The following is a 24,565-nucleotide window of genomic DNA, read 5'->3' on the forward strand; positions in this document are numbered from 1 at the left end:
GCAGAATGATTCAAGGGTTGGAGTTACTGGATATCTGGCGTGTCACAAACCCAGCTAAAAAACTATACTCCTGCTATACAGTCGCCCAGCAGGCGCTTTCTAGAATAGACCTGGCCTTTGTGAATGCAGCTGCGGTCCCTCATGTCGCATTTTCCTGCTATCTCCCTAGGGGTATCTCTGACCATGCCCCTCTCCAACTTAAGCTCACTGCTCTGCATAAGCCTGATAGACCTCGCCTTTCTATTCATCCAGTTTGGTTGAACATTTGGGACAACCACAAGGATGTAGAAGCTGTGATACAAGAATTCCTGGAACTAAATTCGGGTATCCCTAGTATTCTACCTATCTGGGACTCCCTTAAGATATATATCCGGAATTGCATAGCAGCGGATATTGTTGCCTTTAAGAAGCAGTCTAGGCTTGCAACCCAGGTCTTGGAAGAGGAGGTAGCTGTATGTGATGCCCGTGCTGCTCTAGCCCCTACTCCTGAGAATTTTAAGCTACTACAAGTAGTCCAGGACAAATATTCTATGAGTCTAAAAGCCAGTGCGCAAAACCGTCTCTACTTTTCTAAAGTTGGAGTGTACGAGCAGGGGGAGAAGGCAGGGAGAATGCTCGCACACCTAGCCAAGGCCCACCATACACCACCCCCGATTCCTGTCTTAAAGGACGAACTGGGGATCCTCCACACTGACCCTAGTGAGGTGAAAGACATGCTAGCTGACTTTTACACTGATCTGTATTCGAGCAAGTTGAGTGTGTCTATGAATGAAATTGTAACCTTTTTGCAAAAAGGGGATCTTCCTGCTCTCACCCCTGAGTATAGGGAAACATTAGAAGCAGATCTATCCCTCCTTGAAATTCAGGAAGCAATTGATTCCTTTCCTATAGGTAAAGCTGCCGGGTCTGATGGCCTCCCTATAGAGATCTATAAACGCCACTCTAAAACGTTGTCACCGCAGCTCCTGAATTTGTACACTGAAGCCATTCAGTTGGGGCAGTTACCACAATCCCTATATGAGGCAGCCATTGTACTTCTTCCCAAGCCAGGAAAGGATCCTCAGCTTTGTGAATCCTTTCGTCCCATCTCCCTTCTCACGGCCGATGTGAAAATCTATGCAAAGATTCTTGCTAGGAGACTAAGCAGGGTCATTACCCAGATTGTCAACCCCGACCAGGTGGGATTCATCCCCCAGAAAACCACTAGTCTAAACACTAGGAGGCTTTATCTTAATATTATGATGGATAGTGGGAACGTAGGAGGTAGGGCCATTGCGGCACTTGACATTGCCAAAGCTTTTGATACGGTGGAATGGCCCTACCTCTGGCAGGTTATGGAGTCGATGGGCTTTGGCCCGAAATACATTACCATGGTTCAATTGCTATACAAACTCCCCACAGCTTCCTTGAGGCTAAACTCTCTGCACACCCCGAGCTTTTCCCTCACCAGAGGAACAAGGCAGGGATGCCCTCTTTCCCCTTTGCTCTTCGCTCTGGCCATTGAACCCTTTGCCCAAGCAGTAAGGTTGCATCCTCAAATTAGAGGGTTAGAAAGGGAGGGACAAGTGGAGAAGATTCAACTGTATGCAGATGACACACTGGTGTATCTGGGGGATAGAGGTCCATCTCTGCAAGCCTTGGTTGAGCTCACACAAGACTTTGGCAGAGTTTCTGGATTGCAAACAAACACGCAAAAATCTGTACTGTTTTTGGTGGATGGGTTGCTACCAGGCGAAACGTTGCATGACTGTCCCCTGCAGGTAGTAAATTCTTTCACTTACTTGGGTTTGCAAATAGCGCTGCCAATTGGGCGGTTTCAGGAATTGAACCTGGATCGGTTAACTCTGTGGACTCAACTCAAATTCAAAACCTGGGACTCCTTGCCTTTGGGGCCCGCTGGTAGGGTGCAGCTAATTAAAATGTTTATTCTCCCTAAATGGTTATATACCCTCTGGCATTCGCCGGTTCTTATACCTAAGAAGTTCTTTGCAGGACTAAATGGCACTATCAGCCAATTCATATGGGGTGCCTCTAGGCCACGATTACACCTCACTACCTTAATGAGACCTAGGGTTGAGGGGGGTTTGGCACTGCCAGATCTATATTTGTATTACGTCGCAGCACAGCTCACTCATTGCATACCGTGGGTGCAGGAAGGTATATCTCCTCCGCTGTCACAGCTCTGGTCGATAGCGCCGCAACATCCGACCACCCCATGGGCAGCACTGTTGGTTAAACAGCCTAAAAAACTGCAAATGCCGTTGGTGTGGCTACAGAGCTATATCTTACGTAGTGCCCATAGAATGGTTGGTTACAACCAACTTGCCCCCCAAACTCCTCTTTGGGGTAATCCTGAGCTAGTGGGTCTGGCGGGGTTTCCTCCCCCAAAGATATGGTGTGATCTTGGGATTGTTTCTGTGGGGGACATTTGGGAGGCTGATCAGGTGCTTTCTCTGCTCCACCTTCACCAAACTAGAAACCTTCCCCAAGCTCAATGGTTAATGTACCATAGAATTGTAACTACTTTGCAGGAATTTAGACGGCGACCGAACACTGAGATTGCGAACTCACCCATTATTGAGGCCCTATCCGCCAGTACCCTCAAGAGAAGGATCTTACATTTGTACGGATGTTTATCCAAACCACAATATGTGGATACCGAATTAAAGGCCAGAGGGGCATGGGAGGCAGATGTAGGCATAATCACTGATGAACAGTGGGAATGGGTATTGCGCACTCCTACACTAGTAGCCCACTCATATAGGCACAACCTATTACAGTTGTACTTGATCCATAGAGCATACTATACAGTACAGAGACTATATGCTATGAAGCTGTTGCCTTCTCCCATGTGCCCCAGATGTGACCTGGAACCTGCTACTTTGCTTCACACGCTTTGGGAGTGCCACAGGGTCCAGGTATACTGGAAAGAAATTATTCTTTGTCTGTCCTCGATGGTACCAGATTGGGGTGTGGGGGATGCTAGAAATTGTATGTTAAATGTTGATCTCAATGGAACATTGGACTTACATACCAGGCTTTTTCTTGTTAAAGCGCTATTTCAGGCAAGACGCTTATTATCTCTACACTGGAAAGACCTAACCCCTCCGACATTTAGAGAATGGCACCTAGCTATGGCAGACTTGGCTGCTCTTGAACGAGTGGTGTTGGAAAAGAGGGGACAAATGCTCAAATACATTCAAATATGGAGACATTGGTCTAACCACGTTGAGTTACTTGAAAATAGCACGGGATAGTGTGGAGTCATGGAGTTAGCTTCCTGAGCGGGGGATGGGTATGTGAGAGCTCTGATGGTGTATTAAATCTGTTTTAATTGCCATTGTTGCTGACAGTACGCATTGGAATGTTTCTTGTACATTGTTCTGATTGATGTAACCCTATAACATTGCTGTAATGACTCTGTTTCAATAAAATCTTCTTTGAGCAAAAAAAAAAGTCTGACCAGAAAAAAATGTACTTTGATAAATAACCCCCTTAGTGTTGTTTATACCTATTCTTTCCAACTCTCCCTATATGTTTTTGCAACTGGGACAGTCCTGAATTGTTTGGACGCAGAAGAAACCTCAAATACTAATAGTTAATAATGTGCTACAATATTTTTGCCTTATTTGAACCACAGTATAAATGCATTAAAATGGATTTCTTATCAGTATAAATAACCTGGATTTTCACATTTGTTCTGCTGGAAGCGTTCAAATGCATTGCTATAATTTTTATTCTTTTGTAAAGCAAGTTTCAACTTTGATAAGAATGAACATCACTGTGAGTCTAATGTGTACCTGCATCACTCTCTGTAGGACTGTCTGTGAATAACATGGAACTGGCAAAGCTTTGTGGGTGGAGGAAGTGCCCCTTTTTTACCCAGCTCCCATTTGTATCTTCATATCAAACAGTTCTGTTCATATAAAACAGTCATGTGAAGGAACTGGAAAAGGATTCTGTTAGGGTACCAGTCAACTTAAGAATGGGCAGGTCTGTAAGGAGGTCTCTCTAAGCAGACTAATATTTATTGTTTCATCTTTGCTCATATGCCTACAACATACAGTTGTTCTGTGCATTTATTAGCCTCATCATGTGTGTAGTTTTCCAAAAGTTTTAGTAACCAGTTTAGAAGAGTAATGACAGAAAACTGACCAAGCTACCAAGTCAAGGGCCATTGACTATGGATTCAAATATAAATTTTGATGACTGACGTGCTCATGACTTGCTCATGTGTCGCTAGTCTGTGCAATGCGTGTTACTTCTAGGATGCACAGAGAACTTTATTTAGTTGAATGTGCCCACATACACTATATCAAAGAGCTCCATGTCATCAGTAAATGGCTTCTGTGCCACGCTTCCAAAACAGCCCTTATTTATCCAGGAACCATTTTCATGCTTTGTGTCTCATAGTCCAAATAGTTTGGGGCTACTCTATATATTACAAGGCAAATGGCACTGCCTGCAACTTAAACTTCCTCTTAATCTCAAATTACTTTCCTATCATGTCTTCTATTTAGGGGATGGGTAGCATTTGTTTGCATATGGTTTTTATCAGCATCCCTTTTTATTATTGTAGTATGTGGGGTTTTGTGGCGCCTATCCTGTAGTGCAGTGAACCCCAATCAGTGGCTCGTGAGCAACATGCTGCTCTCCAACCCCTTGGATGTTGCTCCCAGTTACCTCAAAGCAGTTGCTTATTTTGGAATTCCTGGCTTGGCAGCAAGTTTTGGTTTCACAAAAACCAGGTGTACTGCCAAACAGAGCCACCTGTAGGCTGCCAGTCCACATAGGAGCTACCAAATAGCCAATCATAGCATTTATTTGGCACCCCAGGACTTTTTTCATTCAGGTGTTCCCCAAATCTTTTTACATTTGAATGTGGCTCACTTGTAAAAAATGGTGGTTGAACCCGTTATATCCTCCTTGGCAAATTGTTGTGACGAACACTTGCCCGGCCTGCTTTGGCAGAACACTTTTGCAAAGTATCCCATTTATGAGATAGCGGCATCTCCTCATTCAATTTATTACACCATTTTAATTTGTTTCTCCTAGTTACTCATAACCCTTCATAAAAGATTATCATAGCATTTTCAGTGCTGCAACTGAGTTGTAGACAAAACAGCAATGCCCAGGAGTTGTCTTAAATCTCTAGAGAGTCTGTTGGCTGGGTTTTTGTATTCAAAGCGGAAGATAAAAAGAAAATAAACCCTTGTGGATTCCTTTAACCTTCTTGGCAGGCACTGGGTGATTTAAAAACAGCTGAATGGAGAGAGTTTGTGTGTCTTAATTTTGTATGAGAGGGAATCTGGTGTATGCCTTATCACCTAATAAGTGTATAGGATGGTATGTGTTTAAAAAGTATTCTCTCTAGCACTGTACATTTAATTTCATTCCTTGTTTTAATTACACTTTTGCACTATCACTGTCACAGCTTTGTTGGCACAATGAAGCGTCATTTCTAAGGTAGAAGGACTTTACTAATGCTCTACTTCTTTCCTCAAATAAACTGTCTCTCACTTTTTTAAAATCCATAGAAGCAGCTATTTGACCTTTTATAATTGCAACTGTAACATAAATACCATTAAAAATACAGTTATGTTAAAGGACTCATAGCAACCACTACTATAAAACAAATCTCTTTTTGTTAAAAATGACCATTAGCTTTACATGAAAATATTTTTTTCTTTTTATCTGATGTCTGACTGTACAAGTTTTTACGTGGGGGACATTCAGAGGCCACAAATGGCATTATTCTGGTAATCTGCTGGAGTGTTAAATAGGTGCTTTTTTTTTTTTTTTTTGGTTGGCCCAGTCTGAGTGTGAGATGAAGTTAGGGATAGCAGCAGTCCCTTTGACTTCAGGGTCTGACTGTGCCCATCCATTACCATTCATGGACAAATAGTTGGACAGTAAGGTCAAAACCTGACACAATGACAGACTACATTTTATGAGTGCTAAAAGCAGGCATCATTTAATCTGCAGGTTGCTACTGTCACAGGGCCATTTTCAGTTGGAAAAGAATGGTTTACAAGCCACAAATGATAAATGTTAACGGATTTCAAAACTGTTAAATTGTTTGGGAATGTTTTATTGTTCCAATAGTTTGTTGCACATTTTTGATAATCTTGTTCTAGGGCCAATTCTCTCTTGTTTAACTATTGTGGTTCTTAAGACATCATTATATCAATGGGTCACGTCATGAATTCATTGCTTTGCATTATGAGTGCTCCCAGGAGAATACTTGTATTTATGGCTCCATCTGCCATCTCTCTTAATAGCAGTTTTCTTTATATCCTTTTTTTTTCCCAAATAGCCTTTTTTAATTATATAATGTCAACAGGTGAAATATCCCTATTAGTGAGACAACCCAAAAGTCTTTGTTCCATACATATGGGTATGGGAAATGCCTTTAGATTTGCACTTGTTTTGGTTCAGAATGTAAATATGTCTGGAGGAAGTGTCTATTTGGTTACTGCTAGGCTGCAGATTAGCCCAAGTATTTAAAGTGACACTGCTATGGGGAAAACATGTTTTTTTCCCCAAAATGCATCAGTTAATAGTGCTGCTTCAGCAGACTTATGCACTGAACCATTTTTCAAAAGAGCAGACTTATATTTAATTTTGAAATGTGACGTGACTAGGCATATTGTCAACTTCCCAGATGCCCCCAATCATGTCATTTGTGCTTTGATAAACTTCAGCACTCAAATAAGGAATTATAATAAGGCGGACATTCTGTGTTTAGACACTAGCATTATACGAAGGGTACCACCTGCCTCCTACATAACCTCAGAAAGTAGTAAAACATACAGTTTTATAAAGAAGTACAAAAGGAATTTGTCTCAAAAAATCTACAATAAATATTTGGAAAATACTAAATGCATCTATTGAATGAATCTGAAAGAATTTTTTTTATCTAAATGCAAGTCAACAGACCTATTTCTAGTTAGAAATGGAAGTTTACCTGAAGGTACATTATGCCCCTGCAGGTAATGTGGCTCCAGTCTAAAGCAAGTGATATAAATGACAAAGGAAGGAAGGTGAGGCAGAGCACACTCCTGAAACTTTATGCTGTGAGAACGCCTGGTAAATCGTAGAATAGAAATACACTGGCACTCAAGGCAACTTCAATGCAGGGCTACCCCTTGCTGGTTTATTTGGTGGGAACGTGCCAAATTATTGCCAAATTGTTTTCGTGCAATATGATCTGTTCGTCTATGGCCACCACCAGTTCGGAATAGCATTGATGTTTGGTAATTAGTAGTAGAAAGACATGGTTACCCATTTTGGACTCGGCAGAATGTGTACTTTTAAATAATATATGGTTTGGATTTCCTGAGGTGAACCTACTGTTCCACAATTTGTGGCTTTCAAATCTTTCTAAAGTATGCCATGTTCTGCTGTTGTACCTAAATTTGGTAATTTACTGCTGGGAGTTTCTGATCTATAGAGGTCAGAAATCTCCTTAAAACTATACATATCTGGAAATTCTGCTGGCACTTAAAGGGTTAAGTGCTGAATGCCAACATAGCTTCACCAAGATATCTTTTCTGTATAGTTTACATGATTCTATGCACTTGTTGGATGAAGCTAGCAATGTGGTCTCTCCTGCCCTCCCTGCCTTTGACCTGCAGTGCAAACATATTTCAGGCACATTGTATCAAATATCACTTGATTTCAATTTACTTATTGTGTGGATTTGATCTAGAAATTTGTGTTAAACACTCGGTTGTTGCTGCTGTTATGGCACTAGGGGTCTCTATGGAGGCACGACCTGGCTAAATGGTTATGAAATATTAGCGATCTGACACGCAAGGACATTAGTAACCCTGTAATTAATCTCAAGTGTGGATGACTAATCTCTGCCGAATGCTTTCTCACCAGCATTAATATTAAAAGCCAGTGGGAAAACGTACAAGTTGCTTCAGTTTTCCAAAGTCACCTGAAGTTTCCTTGCCCCTTTTGCCAAGGTTTACCCTGGAAAACTTACAACCAGGGTTCTATTTTATTACAAATTGTTAGCACTAGTCTGACTGAATTACATCCCACCATAACAGGTGGATGCCAAGGGAAGGGTAGCATTGGGTGGTATTTGTGTGATGGGATTCTAGGGGCAGGGCGGTATTTGTGATTTCTCTGTATTTTTCTGTTGGGAAAACTCTTTGGTATATTTATTAACATTGGAGACAGACATCACTGGTCCAGCTGAACAGCTTAATAGCTCAGCCCTGGTCTTCCACTTTGTTGTATTTCCAGTAGATTCTAAATGCTAAAGCCCCAGTTTTCAATCATGTGGAATAGTTTTATATAAATAAATATATACAATTATTTTTCCCCGTCCATATACATCTCCCTTCACATTTCAGTTCCACTGCCTTGATAGCTGGGTTTAAGGTGTTCATCACATTGCTGGAGTCTGCATACCATGATTTAAAGTGGACCTGTCACCCAGACACGAAAATCTATATAATAAAAGTCCTTTTCAAATAAAATACATTTTTGTCTTTTTGTATTCAGTTACATTAAGTAGGAGAAATAACAGCCTGCCAGAAAGTAATTCCATCCTAAAGTGCAGGCACAAGTCACATGACTGGGGCAGCTGGGAAGCTGACAAAATGTCTAGCCCCATGTAAGATTTCAAAATTGAATATAAAAAAATCTGTTTGCTCTTTTGAGAAATGGATTTCAGTGCATAATTCTGCTGGAGCAGCACTATTTACTGATGTGTTTTGTAAAAAAAAAACATGTTTTTCCATGACATTATCCCTTTAAAGGGATATTATGAAATAAGTGCCTCATTATAATTAAATAATTTTACGTTCTTACACAAATTTTTAAAGCTTTGTAAATTCAAACCAAGTAAATACAGTCAGTACTTTGGTTAACACCTTGTTAATTTTTAAAATGTTCTTTTTTTTATATATATTCTAAATTCCTCACTCTGACATGGGCCTAATCTACTTTTACTTGCTTCCTTTGGAAAAAGAATACTTCTCGAAAATCCCTGTATAAAGGAAAATAGGGGTTTTGTTGTCTACCAGAAATAATATCCCTGATATTTGTGGGCAATTCAGCTAGAGAAAAGAATTGTACAGCTCTTTCAAGCACTAGGCCTAAAGGCTGGATTGCAGAGTAAAGTGGGGCAGTTGTAGCCTCTAGGGCAGGGATCCCCAACCTTTTGAACCCGTGAGCAACATTCAGAAGAAAAAGGGGGAGCAACACCAGCATGAAAAATGTTCTTGGGGTGCCAAATAAGTGATGTGATTGGCCATTTGGTAGCCCCTATGTGGATTGTCAACCTACATTGAGGCTCTGTATGGCAGTGCACCTGGTTTTTATCCAACCAAAACTTGCCTCCAAGCCTGGAATTTAAAAATAAGCCCCTGCTTTGAGGCCACTGGGAGCAACATTCAAGGGGTTGGAGAGCAACATGTTGCTCACCAGCTACTGGTTGGGGATCACTGCTCTAGGGTACCTAATGATCTTTTGTCTGTTGGTGGAGGCAATTGGCTGTGTTTTATATGGAAGTGTCACATTCTGGACAAAGTGTGATCAAATCTATTCTTTGTCCAAAAGGGTGACCAACATTTCCGTGCATAAATACAAGAAGCACTGATTTGTCTAATCTTTCCGTGTCATGTGTTGCCAGTAGACAGTAATGCAGAATCTATGGTGCTGTCCTGATGGTGCTTTAATGCCCATGCTGTATATTCAACCAGGTGTGCAGTTTTGTGGGTTAAACAGCTTTGTTCATTAAAATAATTAGCTATTTTATTATTGTCGTGACAGTATTACATATAGGTAGCAATGTTTTGCAAATTATATTTGCAAAAAATTCTTTGGAGCGAAAAAAAATAAATAAAAATTTCAGCCATCTTGTAGCAAATTGTATTCAGCAGGCTGTTTATCCAATTATAACAAATGCTTGTCTTACTCATCTGAGCATAGAAATTGTCAACAGTTCTGTGACATTTAGTTTGTTCGTGGCTTGCTTTTCAGTGTGTCCTCTTTTGTTCCTCTTGTGTTCTGTCTACTCTGCCATTATGAAAATACAATGTAATCTTTCCCCCAGGCCCACTGTGTCCTCTGATTTGGCTTCATTACAGAAGTGTCTTGCACCTCATGAAATGGTTCGTGATCTGCCGTCTTAAGGAACAGCATGTAAAAATAGGAGAGCAAGAAGAAGAACAATATAATAGGGGGAGTTTGTTTTTGCAATCTATTTTTTGGCAGGTGCCAAAATTACAGTTGCTCTCCCTCCTAAGTGCTCCAAAGTGTTTGTGTTGAATCAGATTCTAATGACATCAGGTGTGCGAGTGGTTTAACAATGTGCGCGGAAGGACTGGCTTCTTGATCTAAAAAGTATTTTCTTGGTCAGAGAGTCTGCTATGGTAAAGAATCACTCATAATCTGAACCCCCCTCTCCTATGAAATAATATAAATATATTGTACAGGTATAGGACCCCATATCCGCAAACTTACGGGAAAGCTATGGGAAGACCGTTTCCCATAGAGCCCATTTTGAAGCAAATACTTTTTTTTTTTTATGCTTTCCTTTTTCTCTGTAGCAATGAAACCTTGTGCACAAAAAGATGTATAGCCAATGTACTGTAGTTAAAGGGGATCTAAAGGCAAAAATTATATTCTCTGTGTGTTTAGTACATTATATTTTCCAATAGTATAAACTTATTAAAAATGCATTGGCACTAACGTTAAAACAGCCACCAGCCGGCGGTTCCCAGGCACCTATAAGAAGAGTGCAGTAGCATCAGACAGTGCTTGCGGTTGGGTGTGCCTAGTAAACACACACCTAAGCTATTCTAATTGGTAGACAGAAACGGCAAGACCGGTCAGATATTTACGGTTTTCCATTATGATGTGCGCAGAGTGTCGTTTTCTAAATTGCAGTGCTTAATGTTTGGAAATGGTAGTAATTTTTTTTTATAAGTCTACATTGTAAAATGGCTCCATATGCAGTAGCGAAAACACTAAGCAAATATTATTATTTTTTTTGCCTTTGGATCCCTTTAAAAGAAAAGACCGCCTTATACTGTGGCAAATTATAGGAACCCAGTGTTTGCACAGTGCTTCCACACATGTATAATTTATCTTTCATCCCAGTCATATGAAAAACCTTGTGTAACTCTGCAAAAGTAATCATGAGCATAAATATGGAAATGGAGCAGTATCTGCACCTATTTACCAAGTACATGTATTTGATGTCAACAATATAGTGTGTGCAGGTAAAATGTGATTATCTAGCACTTAGGGATTGTATGATTGCATGTCTAAAAGTCACTTTAAAACAACTGTATGCTCCCTTTTTATATGCTTTTTACATAAATGAAACTGTTAGTGCTTTTTAGCCTAGCACTGTTTTAATGAAGATAAGCAAGATAGCACAAGTAAATATCTTCCTTGTAACTGTATCCATTTGAAGGGAACTGGTCACAATATATAAATTTGGGAGATTAATAATATACAGTATATTGTATAGAGCTGCGTAAAATATTTATGCCAAAAAAGTAATAAAAAGGGGTGTCTAATAAATTGCATAATTGTACATTTCTTTTGTTGCCCTTGCCTGTGAATTCACATCATGCATTGCAGTCAAGAAAATAATCCATTTCAAATATTTAAGTTCAATATTTATAAAGGTGTTTCTTTTCTTTAATGACTGCACCGCTTCTGACTTGGCATTCATCAGACTTCAGACTTGGCATATCCCACTGTAAGCAATGTGACAAGTTCACATGACAAAACATTTCTGCTCTGAAAATGCAGTGACACACATACATTGGTGGTTTTAACATTGCTTTTTTCTTCTTTTTCCATCACAGTGTGTACACTGTTGCATAACTAAAAATTATTTTATCCAGCTATTTAACGATTGGATTGGATCAGAGTGTAAAAACAAACCATTCTCTGTTGCTTCTTTTACTAAAAAGTAATACAGGCAATCACAGCTCCAAATTATGGAAAGGCCATCTTCCATAGACTACATTTTATCCAAATAATCCACATTTTTAAAAAAAATTATTTCCTTTTTCTCTGTATAAATAAAATAGTACCTTGTACATGATACCAACTAAAATATAAGTTAACCTTATTGGAAGAAAAACCAGCCTATTGATTTTTTTATAGGTTTTAATTTTGCATTTTACAAACACACACATACCCACAACCACACCATGATACAGATTCAAAAAATGTATTTATTTTTTTTCTTCCGTTTTCTTTTTTTTTTTTTAACTTGCTTTTTTTTAAATTTTATTCAGTCAGGAATATGGCTAACTCTTGCTCATACTGAATTCATTTGTTGAGAATATGGAAATAAACAACTGTGTAAAAATGCAGTTGCACAAGAACTTACTAGTGTCCGCTCTTTGTCTTGCATAGACCTTTATTTGCCTTCAGCTCAGGCATTTATTCTTGAGGATAGATGCTTAACCTGATTGGTAGTGAGGGTTTTATTTGTTCTTAAATCCCCCCCTTATTAATGTTTTAGAATTCTGGTGACCTTGTGAAAGGAAGTTAATGTAGGATAGATTACTTAAAAAGTTATAAGAGCAAAGATGGGAAGTTTCTTCACTCCATTACTTCTCTGCTCTCCCAAGGCCAGAGGGGTTGTGTGCTTTGTGTGTCAAGCTCAAATATAGGATAACCGGAATATTAATGTTAAGACCTGCTTAGAAGGTTGTGCATGATAGGGAACCTGATGGCTAATGTAACATCTTTTCGCAGGATTCGTTTTTTTTTTTTGTTTTGTTTTTTTTTTTTTGTAGAAAATACAGCTCTGGCTTTACTCCTGCTGCACTGCACATATAATTTTTGCAGCAGTGTCATTCTAGCTTTTTGTAACCGAATAGCGGATTCCTAACTTATGTTGTCTGCTAAACAACAAATCACATGGGAAGAGTCTGAAAGGATTCTGACCTCTACATAAGGCTTTTACCATCTGCTATTACTTAAATTTTCACACTATTGATCTGCTGCTATGTGATTTCTTGGAATTCAGACTGTACCTTTCCCAGTTGCCTGCAATGTTTTTTTTATTTCATTTTTAAAGGACAGTGTAATAAATGCAATAAAAGTATGGAATAAAGCCAAGTCAATAATCTGCTTTTCACAAATAGTTCTGTAATGTTTAGCAAAATTGTGCAAGCTACTTCCACGATGCCCCTTCATAAACTCAGTCCTTCTCAGTGGACAATGTGACAGCACAACCTGGAGGCACAAATAGTCTTAAGTCACCATGTGCCTTTCCTGACATCATATGTACAGAAAAAATATCTGTGTCACTTGGCTCTGCTCTATTACTGCTTCTAACTTTCCACAGACAGCTGAAGACTGGGGAATATGTAAAAGTTGCACAACTTTCTTTTGCATTTCTTTTCTGGAGAACCACAAGCAGCCTCTTGTTTTCTATTATGACCAAAATATACAGAGCAAAAATATATATTTTTTAATTTAACTTCCCTTGACCTTATTAGCAAGGCTGTAATAGTAGTTTGCATTCAATTATGATTGCCTTGGAGTTTTTTTGGAGCATAATGTAATTCTATGTTTTGGAAGAATGATGATATTTGGGATATATCTGTTCTCTGTGCAAATATATTTACTTGTAAAGGTGAAGATTTCTCAACTTACATTTGGCCTCATACTCCTACTGCTCCCAGAATGAGTCAACTTAACATCCACACACAGGTCAGACATAATCAACTGGTGGTAATACTTATGTTCTTATCTTACTTTTAGAAAAGTGTTTTATTCACAAGATTTGATGTCCTTTTCTCCACAGGTGTAAATACTCGAGGAGAAAACACTGATCAGCTGCCTTTGGCCCAGATTTTAGTGTGTAATGATAGACAACATCCGCCAGTTGGATGTTTTTTGTGTATTTTGCCACAAAATTGCATATTTTTTTGTTTTTGTGCTTAAATCTGTCCTGTTTGTGCACTGAAAGGTAATTGTGGTGCCACACTAAATTTAGGGTGAATGGCATTTTCTCTGTCTTGTTTACAATGTCTAAGAAAATGACTTGTGTGGTGGAAGCCTTAGGCTGCATGTAGGCTACATGATAGTGGGAGTTGATTTAACAACAGTTGGAAAATTAAAATAGCAATATTATAAACGGTTCAAAGTTTGCACCAGGTACTGATCAGTTGTTTAAAAACATGCATCTGATTGACCTGGACTACTTTGTCCACTTATTTCATTGCCCTGTATATGTTCTGCTTTTTCTTATCTACAATGCAAAACATAATCCACGTTCGTTTCCACTCCTTTAAATAAGTAACAGTAAAAATAAGCAATTTGTAACTCGATTAGCCCCTGGGTTTTTGTTGTTCCCGTTAGCTAAAGAGAACAGGTCTAGAGTGTTGTAGGATGGATGCCAGATTATGGCGGTTAAAGCAACCAGACTCCAGTAAGTCTCTGCTTAAACCACAGTATGATGTATATTTATATGAATGAATTTTCTTATCTAACTTAGTTTAACTTTAAAGGGATTCTGTCTGTCGCTCTACCATGTAAAATTTCATTCCTAATTTCTTTTAAGTTGTAATATTGGTGTGTAGGCAGCCACCTCATGTCGTTTTGCCTGGTCATGTGCTTTCAGAAAGAGCCAGTGCTGCACTATGAAACTGCTTTCTGACTGTGTCAATGAGGCGAAAAGTCCGCTCCGAGTACCTCCAAGAGCCGAGTTTCCAGTTAATAAACTGAAAACTTGTTTTTTCTAGTGCAAATGTTGTCTGCACTAGCGATGCAGCCCCCTGACCCGTTCAGATGCAGAAAAAGTTGTTACAGGTTTGCTCCATGACAGGATCAATAAATGATTGCTGTTATTTTGTGGTCACAAACCATGGAGAGACCAGGATGTTTGGGATATAGTGCAGGATCTGAGTGCACTTCCGTAGTGTACATGATTTTTCCTTTGCAAAGGATTTATGGTCATGAATCATACTTAGCTCAACCGAAGTTTCTTGCTACACAAAAAGGACAGTAGCCCTTAGTCACTACCTATGAGTTGTTTTGCTTCTCCAGATTATATGGCAACAGGGGTGTAGGTAGGGTATGCCTCTGACATGTATGACTACTATTTAAAATTGTAAAAAATCGGTTTTTTGACAGGGCAAAATCTAAAGTTCAAAGTAAATACACATTTGTGTATACAGAGGGTTTCTTCAGTTTCCACAAGCAATGCGATTATACTTTCAGTTTCAGATTTTGCCCTGTTTAGTGCAAACATAGCATACATCCTTCCCTTTTTTTTATTTAATTATTTTCTTTTGTAAATGCTTTTCATTGAATTTGCCAGCACATTACCAGGTGTATTACTGGCACATACATTTATGAATGATATATATGATATATATAGAGGATTGAGCCATTAATGCTGCTGGCACAAAGCTAGATAAACTTGGAATTGTCAATGAGTGGATTCTGCAAAAGCTCTCATTCAAGACTGAAGTAAGGTGATAATGGATATGTAAATGCATAATAGATGGCCTTGTGTCCATTTGCTTTACAGAGCCAAAATTTAAAAGGTTGTTTACCAGCTAGTCTCCTATTATTATTTCCTGCTCAAATGCATATCTTGACTTTTGTGACTGGCTACCATCTGAAGATCACTTTCTATTCTCTGTTCCATAGGACAGAAATCTTTGTACACACATTTTGTTTATCAAGGGGTACAGAAGCCCCTTTAACACATATGATAGACCAACTAATGATGTGCGGGTCAAGAAAACTTCGACCCGTATCTGATCAGAACTCGCACCCGGCATTCCCCCTCTATTTATAGACCCCTTCCTGCAAATGGTGTCACAAATGGGGCTAATATGTGCAACTGACCTAATTATTAGGTTTCTTTTGTTTAAATTGTGTTCATTCTGTGTTCATTCCAAACTGAGATTAATAAAGGGCAATTTGCATGTATGTAACCTATGTTCACTGATATAATTAATTTTTTTTTCTCTCTAGGTATTTTATTAAAAGGACTGCTCGGGACTTGGGGTTGTCCGGATAAGAGATCTTTCCATAATTCAGTGCATTAAATAAATCCAATAGACTGGTCTTGCTTCCAATAAGGATTAATTATATCTTAGTTTGGCTCAAGTACCAGGTACTGTTTTAAAATAATTTTAACAAATTTGGATTGTTTGGATAAAACAGAATCTATGGTAGATGTTATTTTGGTAATTCTGAGCTTTCTGGATAACTTGTTTCTGGATGATGGATCCCATACCTGTATTTTTATACTTTACCGTGCTATTCTTGAGATTTGTTATATACTTTATAGAAATGTTATGAGGTAATTTAAATGGGGACACTTCTACATGCATTTTGCACAATCCCCACATAATCTAATAACTTTACTGCCTTTATACAGGTATATTATCTGTTATCCCGAAAGCTCCGAATTACGCGATGCCAGTCTCCCATAGACTCCATTTTATCCAAATAATCCAAATTGTTAAAAATTATTTCCTTTTTCTGTGTAATAATAAAATCCCCTCACTTGATCCCAACTAAGATATAATGAATCCTTAATGGAAGCAAAACCAGCCTATTGGGTTGTCTCTAGTAGACTCAAGGTATGAAGATTCAAATTATGGAAGGATCTGTTATCTGGAAAACCCCAGGTCCCAGTAATTCTGGATAATGGGTTTCCAACAAGATTGCACTTAAATTTAAAGAAGCAAAAAATGCCATGGGACATTTGAGTTCGCAATGAAAAAGTAGTTTGTACTTATAGACTGCAGCATATAGAAAAACATTTAACAAAGTCACTAGTCCTGAGCAGTTACTTCCTGGTATTATAGAAGCTAGCGTTACAGGGCCTGTTTTATTGGAAACATTTCATTTAAAAAAAATCCCTTTGCTACCAAAACGGCTCTATATAAATAAACATCTCTAACCTTGTGTCTTTTTGTCTACAGGTGTAAATGCATATATAACACTGGATGTATAAATAACTCATCAGCCCGGGAGAAGACCCCCCACATTTTGAAATATGGTGCCTTGCTCATGCTTGTCCCTGCTAATATTGCTGGCGATAGTGCTTTGCTGCTCAATCACATTGACACAAGCTGACAGTAAGTTTCTCAATATATACTCCTATTTGATCTTTCTCTTTTTTTAGCTGGGATCTTTGAACCTTTTATCTTCTATGGTCTGATTGAAAGAGCAAAAAATCATTGGATGGCAAACCAAGCTGCTATTTTCTTAGACCACTGTTTACATTGGAAAAACCTCAGCATGATTTTGACATTAAAAAAATGCTTTTTCAATGTTGAAGGTTGTTGCAAGGCTTTTATTGAATGAATGTGCTATTTAAAGGAATTTGCAGCAGCCTTATCACGCTCTAGCATTTGTTTGAACACCTATTTTCTCATTTAGTATTCCTAAATTTCACAATTTATTAGTTGTTAACCTGGTGGTTTAAACTGACATTAAACCATGTTTGTCCCTGTACATTTGAATGTCTGCTCTGGAGCTTCAAATTGTTGACTTCAGACAAAAAAACAGTATTGCAAGAGTTATGAACTTTAATATATGTTTTGTGAAATTTTTATGGTTGAGTCAACTATAAATTTCTTGGTTTTCCTGAAAAAGAACTTATTCATTACTGTGCATAATTTGTTTGGCTCTACCCAGCAACAGGCATTTAATATATTATGTTAGAATTGTTTAACACATATCAAATCACATGGCCTTTGTTTGCCAACATATTTGGAATTATCTGAAAATCCCATCTGAAACTTTAATTGTGTGTGCTTATATGTATGGTAAATGGACTTTCCAGTTGCTATTGAACTACTGCCTTTGAATGCAGAGTTCTGGTTCTCTAGCAGCAGGAGTATCTTAGGTTAAAAGTTTGACAGTTAAATAATATTTTTAAACAATTCATGTATCTTGTATAACTTGCATCATTGGACCTAATAAATAACATTTGGGGGCAGATTTATCAAAATATGAGTTCAGATTTTAGTAAATAAAAACTTGCCAACGTTCTATTCATTCCTATGGGATTTTTGGAAGCTTATTTATCAAATGTTGACTTCCACTTTTCACCCTTGATCCTTATTACGGTATGTAGAATTGAAAAAAAAAATTCTAGACCCCCTGGAAACCTTTCTTGTGTTGGATAAAGTTTCTTGAAAATGGCCACTGCTGGTACCTTTAGGCATTTCCCATATAATGTAATAATATATGGCAGGGGTGATTTGTTTAATTTTGGGGCATGTTTTTAAATGATGGGAAATGCTCTCAAAAATCTGTCACAGTTGCCGTAGGCTTTAGCTTCAGCTGTGTTTTGTTTTTTTTTGGTTGCATGTAACTTTCTGTTTTTTCAAAATTAATAATTAAAGATGAATTGCTTCTCATGCTGTAAGACAAAACAGAATCCTTTATCTGTAAGCATGTCACTGAATTGCCACACTTAACCAATATCCGTGCTTTTTAAAGTACAGCATAATTATTTTACATCAGTATGAGGTTCTGCCACCACATTCGTTCTTTGTGTCGTTTCGTGTGTCTCTTGCATTTAAACTGCTTTAACTTAAACCTCTTAGCCTAAAACCATTCATAGACTAGAAAGGGGTAGAAGATAAGAGTATCTCTGTGTGCTGGACAGTATGCAAGCTTTGGGATCTTTTCTGAAACTCAAACTAGCAGGTATAAGGGCAGATGCTCTTAACACATCGTATACGTCAGCGTTTGTTTTACAAGTAACTGTGGACTCTCCAGACCAGGTTTAGATATTGAATCCTATTATGTGCTGCCTGTAGATCAGTGGCATATTTATTAAAAAAAATGTATAAAATTGGATAAATAGATATGCTGTGCAAAATAAAAAATGTTTCTAGTATAGTTAGTTAGGCAAAATTTAATTTATAAAGCCTGGAGTGACTAGATGTCTAACATAATGGCCAGAACACTACTTCCTGCTTTTCAGCTCTCTAACTCTGAGTTAGTCAGTGACTTGAAGGGGGGCACATGGGACATAACTGGTCAGTAAGTTTGCAATCGATCCTCAGCATGCTGCTCAGATTCAAAAGCAACAGTTATGGCCCATGTGCCCCCCCCTGTCACTGGTTACTGCTTTGTCACCAGGGTAACCAATCAGTGGAAACCAAGAGAGCAGAAATTAGTGTTCTGTCTATTATGTTACACATCCAGTCACTCCAGCCTTTATACATTACATTTTTGCCTAACTATATTAGAAACTTTTTTTTATTTTGCACAGCCTATGCATTTACCCAGTTTTTTATTTTTATAATGAAAAATTCCTTTAAGCTGAACTGTATCTGCTGTTTGTCTTCATTCAGAATGTAATTTATATCGTAATAAGTGATTGTTGAAAGGCTCCTTATATAATTGCCGTATACAAAGTAAAAGACACATCTCTGTCCATTCATTGGCTGTTGTAACATTATATGCAAGCGTGCCATTGGTCTTTGTTTTGTGAGCACAGAGCTTCATATGAGCCATAGTGATGGACTTAGCATCTGTGCTTAAAATAGCAGTGTTTCAATATGGGATTATCCAATGGCACATTCTGTTAGAAAAATATATTTTTCATTTAAAATAACTTTATTTATAGGAAACACGTTAAGCTATGGACTGTTTATGCAATATATTATAAATTTTCCATCTCTTCAATGAAACAGTACACCTGCACATTCCAAGTTTCTATAATATTTGTAGCTGGAACTGATCCACTGAAAGTTAATAAAATAAAGCCCTTTCACATGTGTTTTTTTTTTAAAAAACAAAATACAAAAATGTTTGCTTCCCTGGGATCCAAATGGAAAGAACACAGCTGGTGCTAACCCCAATGTTGGATACCAAAAGCCATTTGCAAACAAGTGTGCACAGCTTCTTTCTCAGCAGTCTGCGGAGAAGAAATTATTTAATTTTCTGGGTGACCTGTTAGTTTATCTGTCACGGTGACCGTAATTCCATTAAATCTCCACTCAGCTGATTCACTCTGATTGTACACGTTTTTTCTTCAGGTCATTCATTTCTTCTCTTTTGTGAGATTTCCGAAACTGCTCAAGAGGAGATTGTGCTTTGAGAATCTAATTTCTAGGTTTTTTTTTTGATAGGCAGAAGGAGAGGATCCCCCCTCCCTTTCCCCTGCACTGGAGATTACCTACTTTTAAAATACATGTTCTTTCATCTTTGCCTCTCAAAAGAAAAACAAAAAGTGCCCAAGTCTGAATCAGAACAGAGCTGGAACACTACATCTATTTGTTCCGATCTAAAATTTTGTATTTAACACTCAAGAAACTTTCCATTGCTTTTCAGGCTTAAAAGAATTGTTCAGTATAAAAACTTACCAAGGCAGTAAGCAATCAATGACTTGAGGGGGACCACATGAGTCATAACTGTTTGCTTTTGAATCTGAGCTGAATGCAAACTCACTGAACAGTTATGTCCCATGTGGCCCTCCTTAAAGTCACTGACTAATTCAGAGTTAGAGAGGTGAAAAGCAGGACGTTGGGTTCGGACGTTGGGTTCTATTATGTTATGTTACACATCCAGTCACTCCAGCCTTTATACATTAAATTTTTTGGCTAACTGACTATATATTAGAAACATTTATATACTTTAATATTTAAAGTAACCTAATAGATGTGCGCTTTTAAACAGTTGACCAGTAAACTTGTGTTCCTTGCAGGACCTTTTGACCCTGAGGTGAGTGAGGTGAATAATGTCTTTACTTAGGCTTAAAACTTGCAATAAATTTACTCTCAAACTTGATATTCCAGTTTTGGGAGGAAATTGTTCATACATGTTCCAAATATGCTGTAGGTGCAATTGGCTCCTAACCATTTTCTCACTGCTTTAAAAGAAAAGAAAATAAGCAAAAACAGGTGTATGCCAGTGTAATTATTTACATAATAGCCTTAAGCTTTTAGACACCCACATTTTTGTCCTTAACAGCATTCATAGATTTGATAATGCTCTTTCATTGCATAAGATGACTAAATCTTTGTTTTAGTATTCCTAATTATGGAAAGCTTATTTTGCAGCAAAACTGTGAGAATGTGTTCTTTCAATTAGTTAGGATATATAGTCCAGTGTAGAACGCACAGTAGTGCCACCTAATACTTCAGCTGGTCTAGACTGAGAAGGCAGGGGTTCACCATCTTGGAAAGTGTCTGCGACACTCGCATGCTTTTTGTGTAAATTAAGTGTCCAGCTTTTACATTTTCCTTGCCTCTTTTGAGTGAAGCAGTATTATAACTCCTACTTTAGACTGTGTAACTACCACCTTTTGTAAGAAAAGCAGAAAAATACTTCTAATAATGCTTGTGTTCTTAAACAACTGAACTTGGTCTTATAAATCGGATTACTGGATTGCAATGTGTTCCTGTGGGAGACAATAACATGCATTTCTAATAATTTCTTTGCGAATTATATTCAAAGCGAGTTCCATGTAAGCAGTGGGTTTGATCTTTGCTTGTAATAGTCTTTAATTGGCATTAGAACATCTAAATCTAAAAGTGGCATATATCAGGGATGTCTAAAATTTGGTACTTTATCTTTTTTGATGTACAGCTCCTAGCATCCTACATAAACTGCTTCTAAAGGAATGATTATAGCAGTTGTTATTTACACAACTGGGAGGCATATACAGAAATGTAGAAGTCAGGAACTGGTGGATTTAATATAGTGGCTAAAGAGATCTAAAGTGGGTCTGGGGCAATTGTCATTAACGTTAGAAAGCTATTAAAGAATATGTTTCAGAGCAGGCTTATAACAAGGAATCCCTCTGCAACTAAATTGCAACCCCCCTTTTTTGAAGAAGAAGAAATATCCCTAAGGGATTTATCTTTACTAGTACTGAAGCAAAATTTTTGGGGCAATGTGGAGGCGCCACTGATGTTATATTTGCCTTGGGCCCACAAGTGCCCCAGATTTTACAGATTGTAATGTCATGCTGGCCCAAGTTAAACCGCATAGTATACATATAATTATGTAGTTAGTCATCTATCCATGTCTATACATGCACAAAGAACCTTTGGCAGTAATTAGAGCTGCAAGTCTGTATGTATGTAGACATTGCCTCTAGTGTTGTGCCACTATATCCTTTTCCGTTGACACTTATACAGGCACACTGTTGAGATTGTAATCAGGTGGTAATTCTTAATTCAAGGGTAGGACTACATGGACGTTTGTCGCATGCAACAGAAATAAGGTAAGAGATAGAAATGTAGGATGAAGTCGCAGCATTGCTCCGACGCGATTTTCGGATGCAGACGCAGCGTGTCGTGTTGAATCGTGCTGAAAACGTCCATGTAGTCCTACCCTTAGAGATGTATTTTTCAAATTGTCTCAAGACAATCTCTGAATTAATCAAACAGTACTCCAAATAGTTATTTTTGGTCTTGTATGTAGGAAAACTGCATTGTGTCATATGGGTATGGGACCTGTTTTCAGGAATCCCATGATCTAGAAACCTCTGGATTATGGGAACTTAATCTTCCGTAGACTTAGTTACAGTAGAACCCCTTATTTACGTTTTTCAGGGGACCAGAAAAAAATGATTTAAAATCCAGGAAAATGTAAAATCAGGGAAATGTATTATGCATAATATATAGGTGGGACCACAAAACAACAATGTAAAATGAGGGGAAACTTAAAATAAGGGGATGTAAAATGGGGGTTTTACTGTATAATATTTAATATTATATTATAATATTTATTATAATATTTAATTTTTCTCTGTAATAATAAAATGGTATCTTGTATTTGATCACATCTAAGGTACAATTAATCCTTATTGGAGGCAAACAATCCTATTGGTTTATTTAATGTTCAATTTTTTTTAGCAGACTTTCCAAATTACAGAAAGATCCCAGGCAAATTTCCAGGTACCAACATTCTGGATAAAAGGTCCCATACCTAGGGCCATATTTATATGTACTTGGGGGGGGGGGTGTTTAAGGTCCATTGAGTGATATTTTACGAAAAGTGATGTCATAACCCATTCGTAATGTCATTCTGTATATTGGTGGTGTGTTGTAAATTTCTGTACTATTTTCATATTTTTTGGTGACTTTAGTAGTTTTTAATCTGTGATCTGCTTTAATGTTATTGAAATCAGTGAAACAATTGGAATTGAAAACAATATTATATTTACTAAAAGACTGTGCTGAAGCTGATAAAATATTCTTTTGAGATCTCAATGGGGCTGTTTGTGTGCTGATGTTTATTTGGTTGTTAAATGACACTGGTGCAAGGTTTGACCTTCTAACATTTCTTGAGCCTTGCAATCTTGCTTGCTGGTTGTTAAGATAGTGAAATTAAGATGTACAGAATTTTAATGAGTAGTCTGACATTTTACTGGCCATAGCTGGATATCTGTTTGATTAGCTCCCTAATGTGATGGCAAAATTCAGACAAAGACTGCACGTTCTCTTTTTCATGAAGCATGTTGTAAACCATGTTGTTACTGTTTTGAATGTTTTATATGATGGCAATTAAAGTTGTCCTTTTTTTATTCCCCAGTGAAAGGTTTGCTAACATCTAAGACGCTAATAAAAATGCAGGTGGACAAATCACCTGGGTGTCAGATGCAGGTGCTGATAGAATATAATGAAAGATTACCAACGAGTACAGCATCAGGAGACCGTTAAGCACAATTATTGATCATTAAAACTGATTAAGATGTTGTAGGGTAAAATGTGTGCTGAAGTTAGAACAGAAAGAAAAAATTTTTTTAAAGGGATTCTGTCAAGAAGTTTGATTGTTAATACTATAATACTAATACTATATTATACTATATTACGCCTGTGCATTGTACTCTTAAGCCAAAAAATATGTATAATTTTTAGTTATTTTAATCATGGTGTGTAGGCAGCCACAATTCAGAAGTAGCCAGCACAGCACAAGTCATTTCAGGTAGCTGTTGTTTCACCTATTTAATCTTTATTTCCTGGTCTATTATGACTTCCTTATTGTATCCAATTTTTCCATCTTTGTGAATCAACATCTAGGTGGAGCATTTTGGGCTAATTTAGTTGATTTCTGAGTTTTGATCTGTGCAATGCTGAAACCTTCTCCAGCCTTCAGGTAACCTGCTTTTTGGAAGGGTCAAGACACGTTTGTTGGTAATCTATTTGGGGCTCAAGTTCTCACTGCCCCTCATGGCCTTTAATGCATTTTAGTGTATGTAACCTCTCTGACTTTCACTGTATCATACCTCCCAACATTTTGGAAATAAAAAGATGGACAAAAAACTTTGGTGCATGGCAATTTTGTGGCCACACCCATTTTTGTGGCCACCCCCCCCAATTGATGTCTGACGAAGGGGTCCGCCCCCAAATCGTTACATCACAGGACTTGAATAAACGGGCAGGGGTTCGCCCCGCTTAACCTGCTGTTGAGTGTCTGGTGATTCTTCTAGTTACCATCACAAAATTTGGCAGGTTATGAAAGTTTGAACATATTTCTGTGTTTTTTTTATTTCCAATTATTACAGTTTTGATAATTTTTTTATAAGAAAAAAAACCTGATTGTATGAAGTGAAATTCCCTCTTCTTTT

The 24,565-nt window shown here is 37.8% G+C and overlaps 1 protein-coding gene across 17 annotated transcripts in view; it reads left to right on the top strand.

Moving 5' to 3' along the window:
* ptprf.S (protein tyrosine phosphatase receptor type F S homeolog) overlaps positions 1 to 24,565 on the top strand; it is a 325,862-nt gene that overhangs the window by 168,710 nt on the left and 132,587 nt on the right. For all 17 annotated transcript variants that reach the window (XM_041561420.1, XM_041561424.1, XM_041561429.1 and 14 more), the window contains exon 2: positions 16,947 to 17,102. In XM_041561420.1, coding sequence (XP_041417354.1) covers positions 17,021 to 17,102 — 82 coding nt within the window. In that variant the 5' untranslated portion in view covers positions 16,947 to 17,020. The remainder of the gene's footprint in view (positions 1 to 16,946; positions 17,103 to 24,565) is intronic.

The sequence above is a fragment of the Xenopus laevis genome, chromosome 4S (assembly GCF_017654675.1).
Source record: "Xenopus laevis strain J_2021 chromosome 4S, Xenopus_laevis_v10.1, whole genome shotgun sequence".
Taxonomy (NCBI): domain Eukaryota; kingdom Metazoa; phylum Chordata; class Amphibia; order Anura; family Pipidae; genus Xenopus; species Xenopus laevis.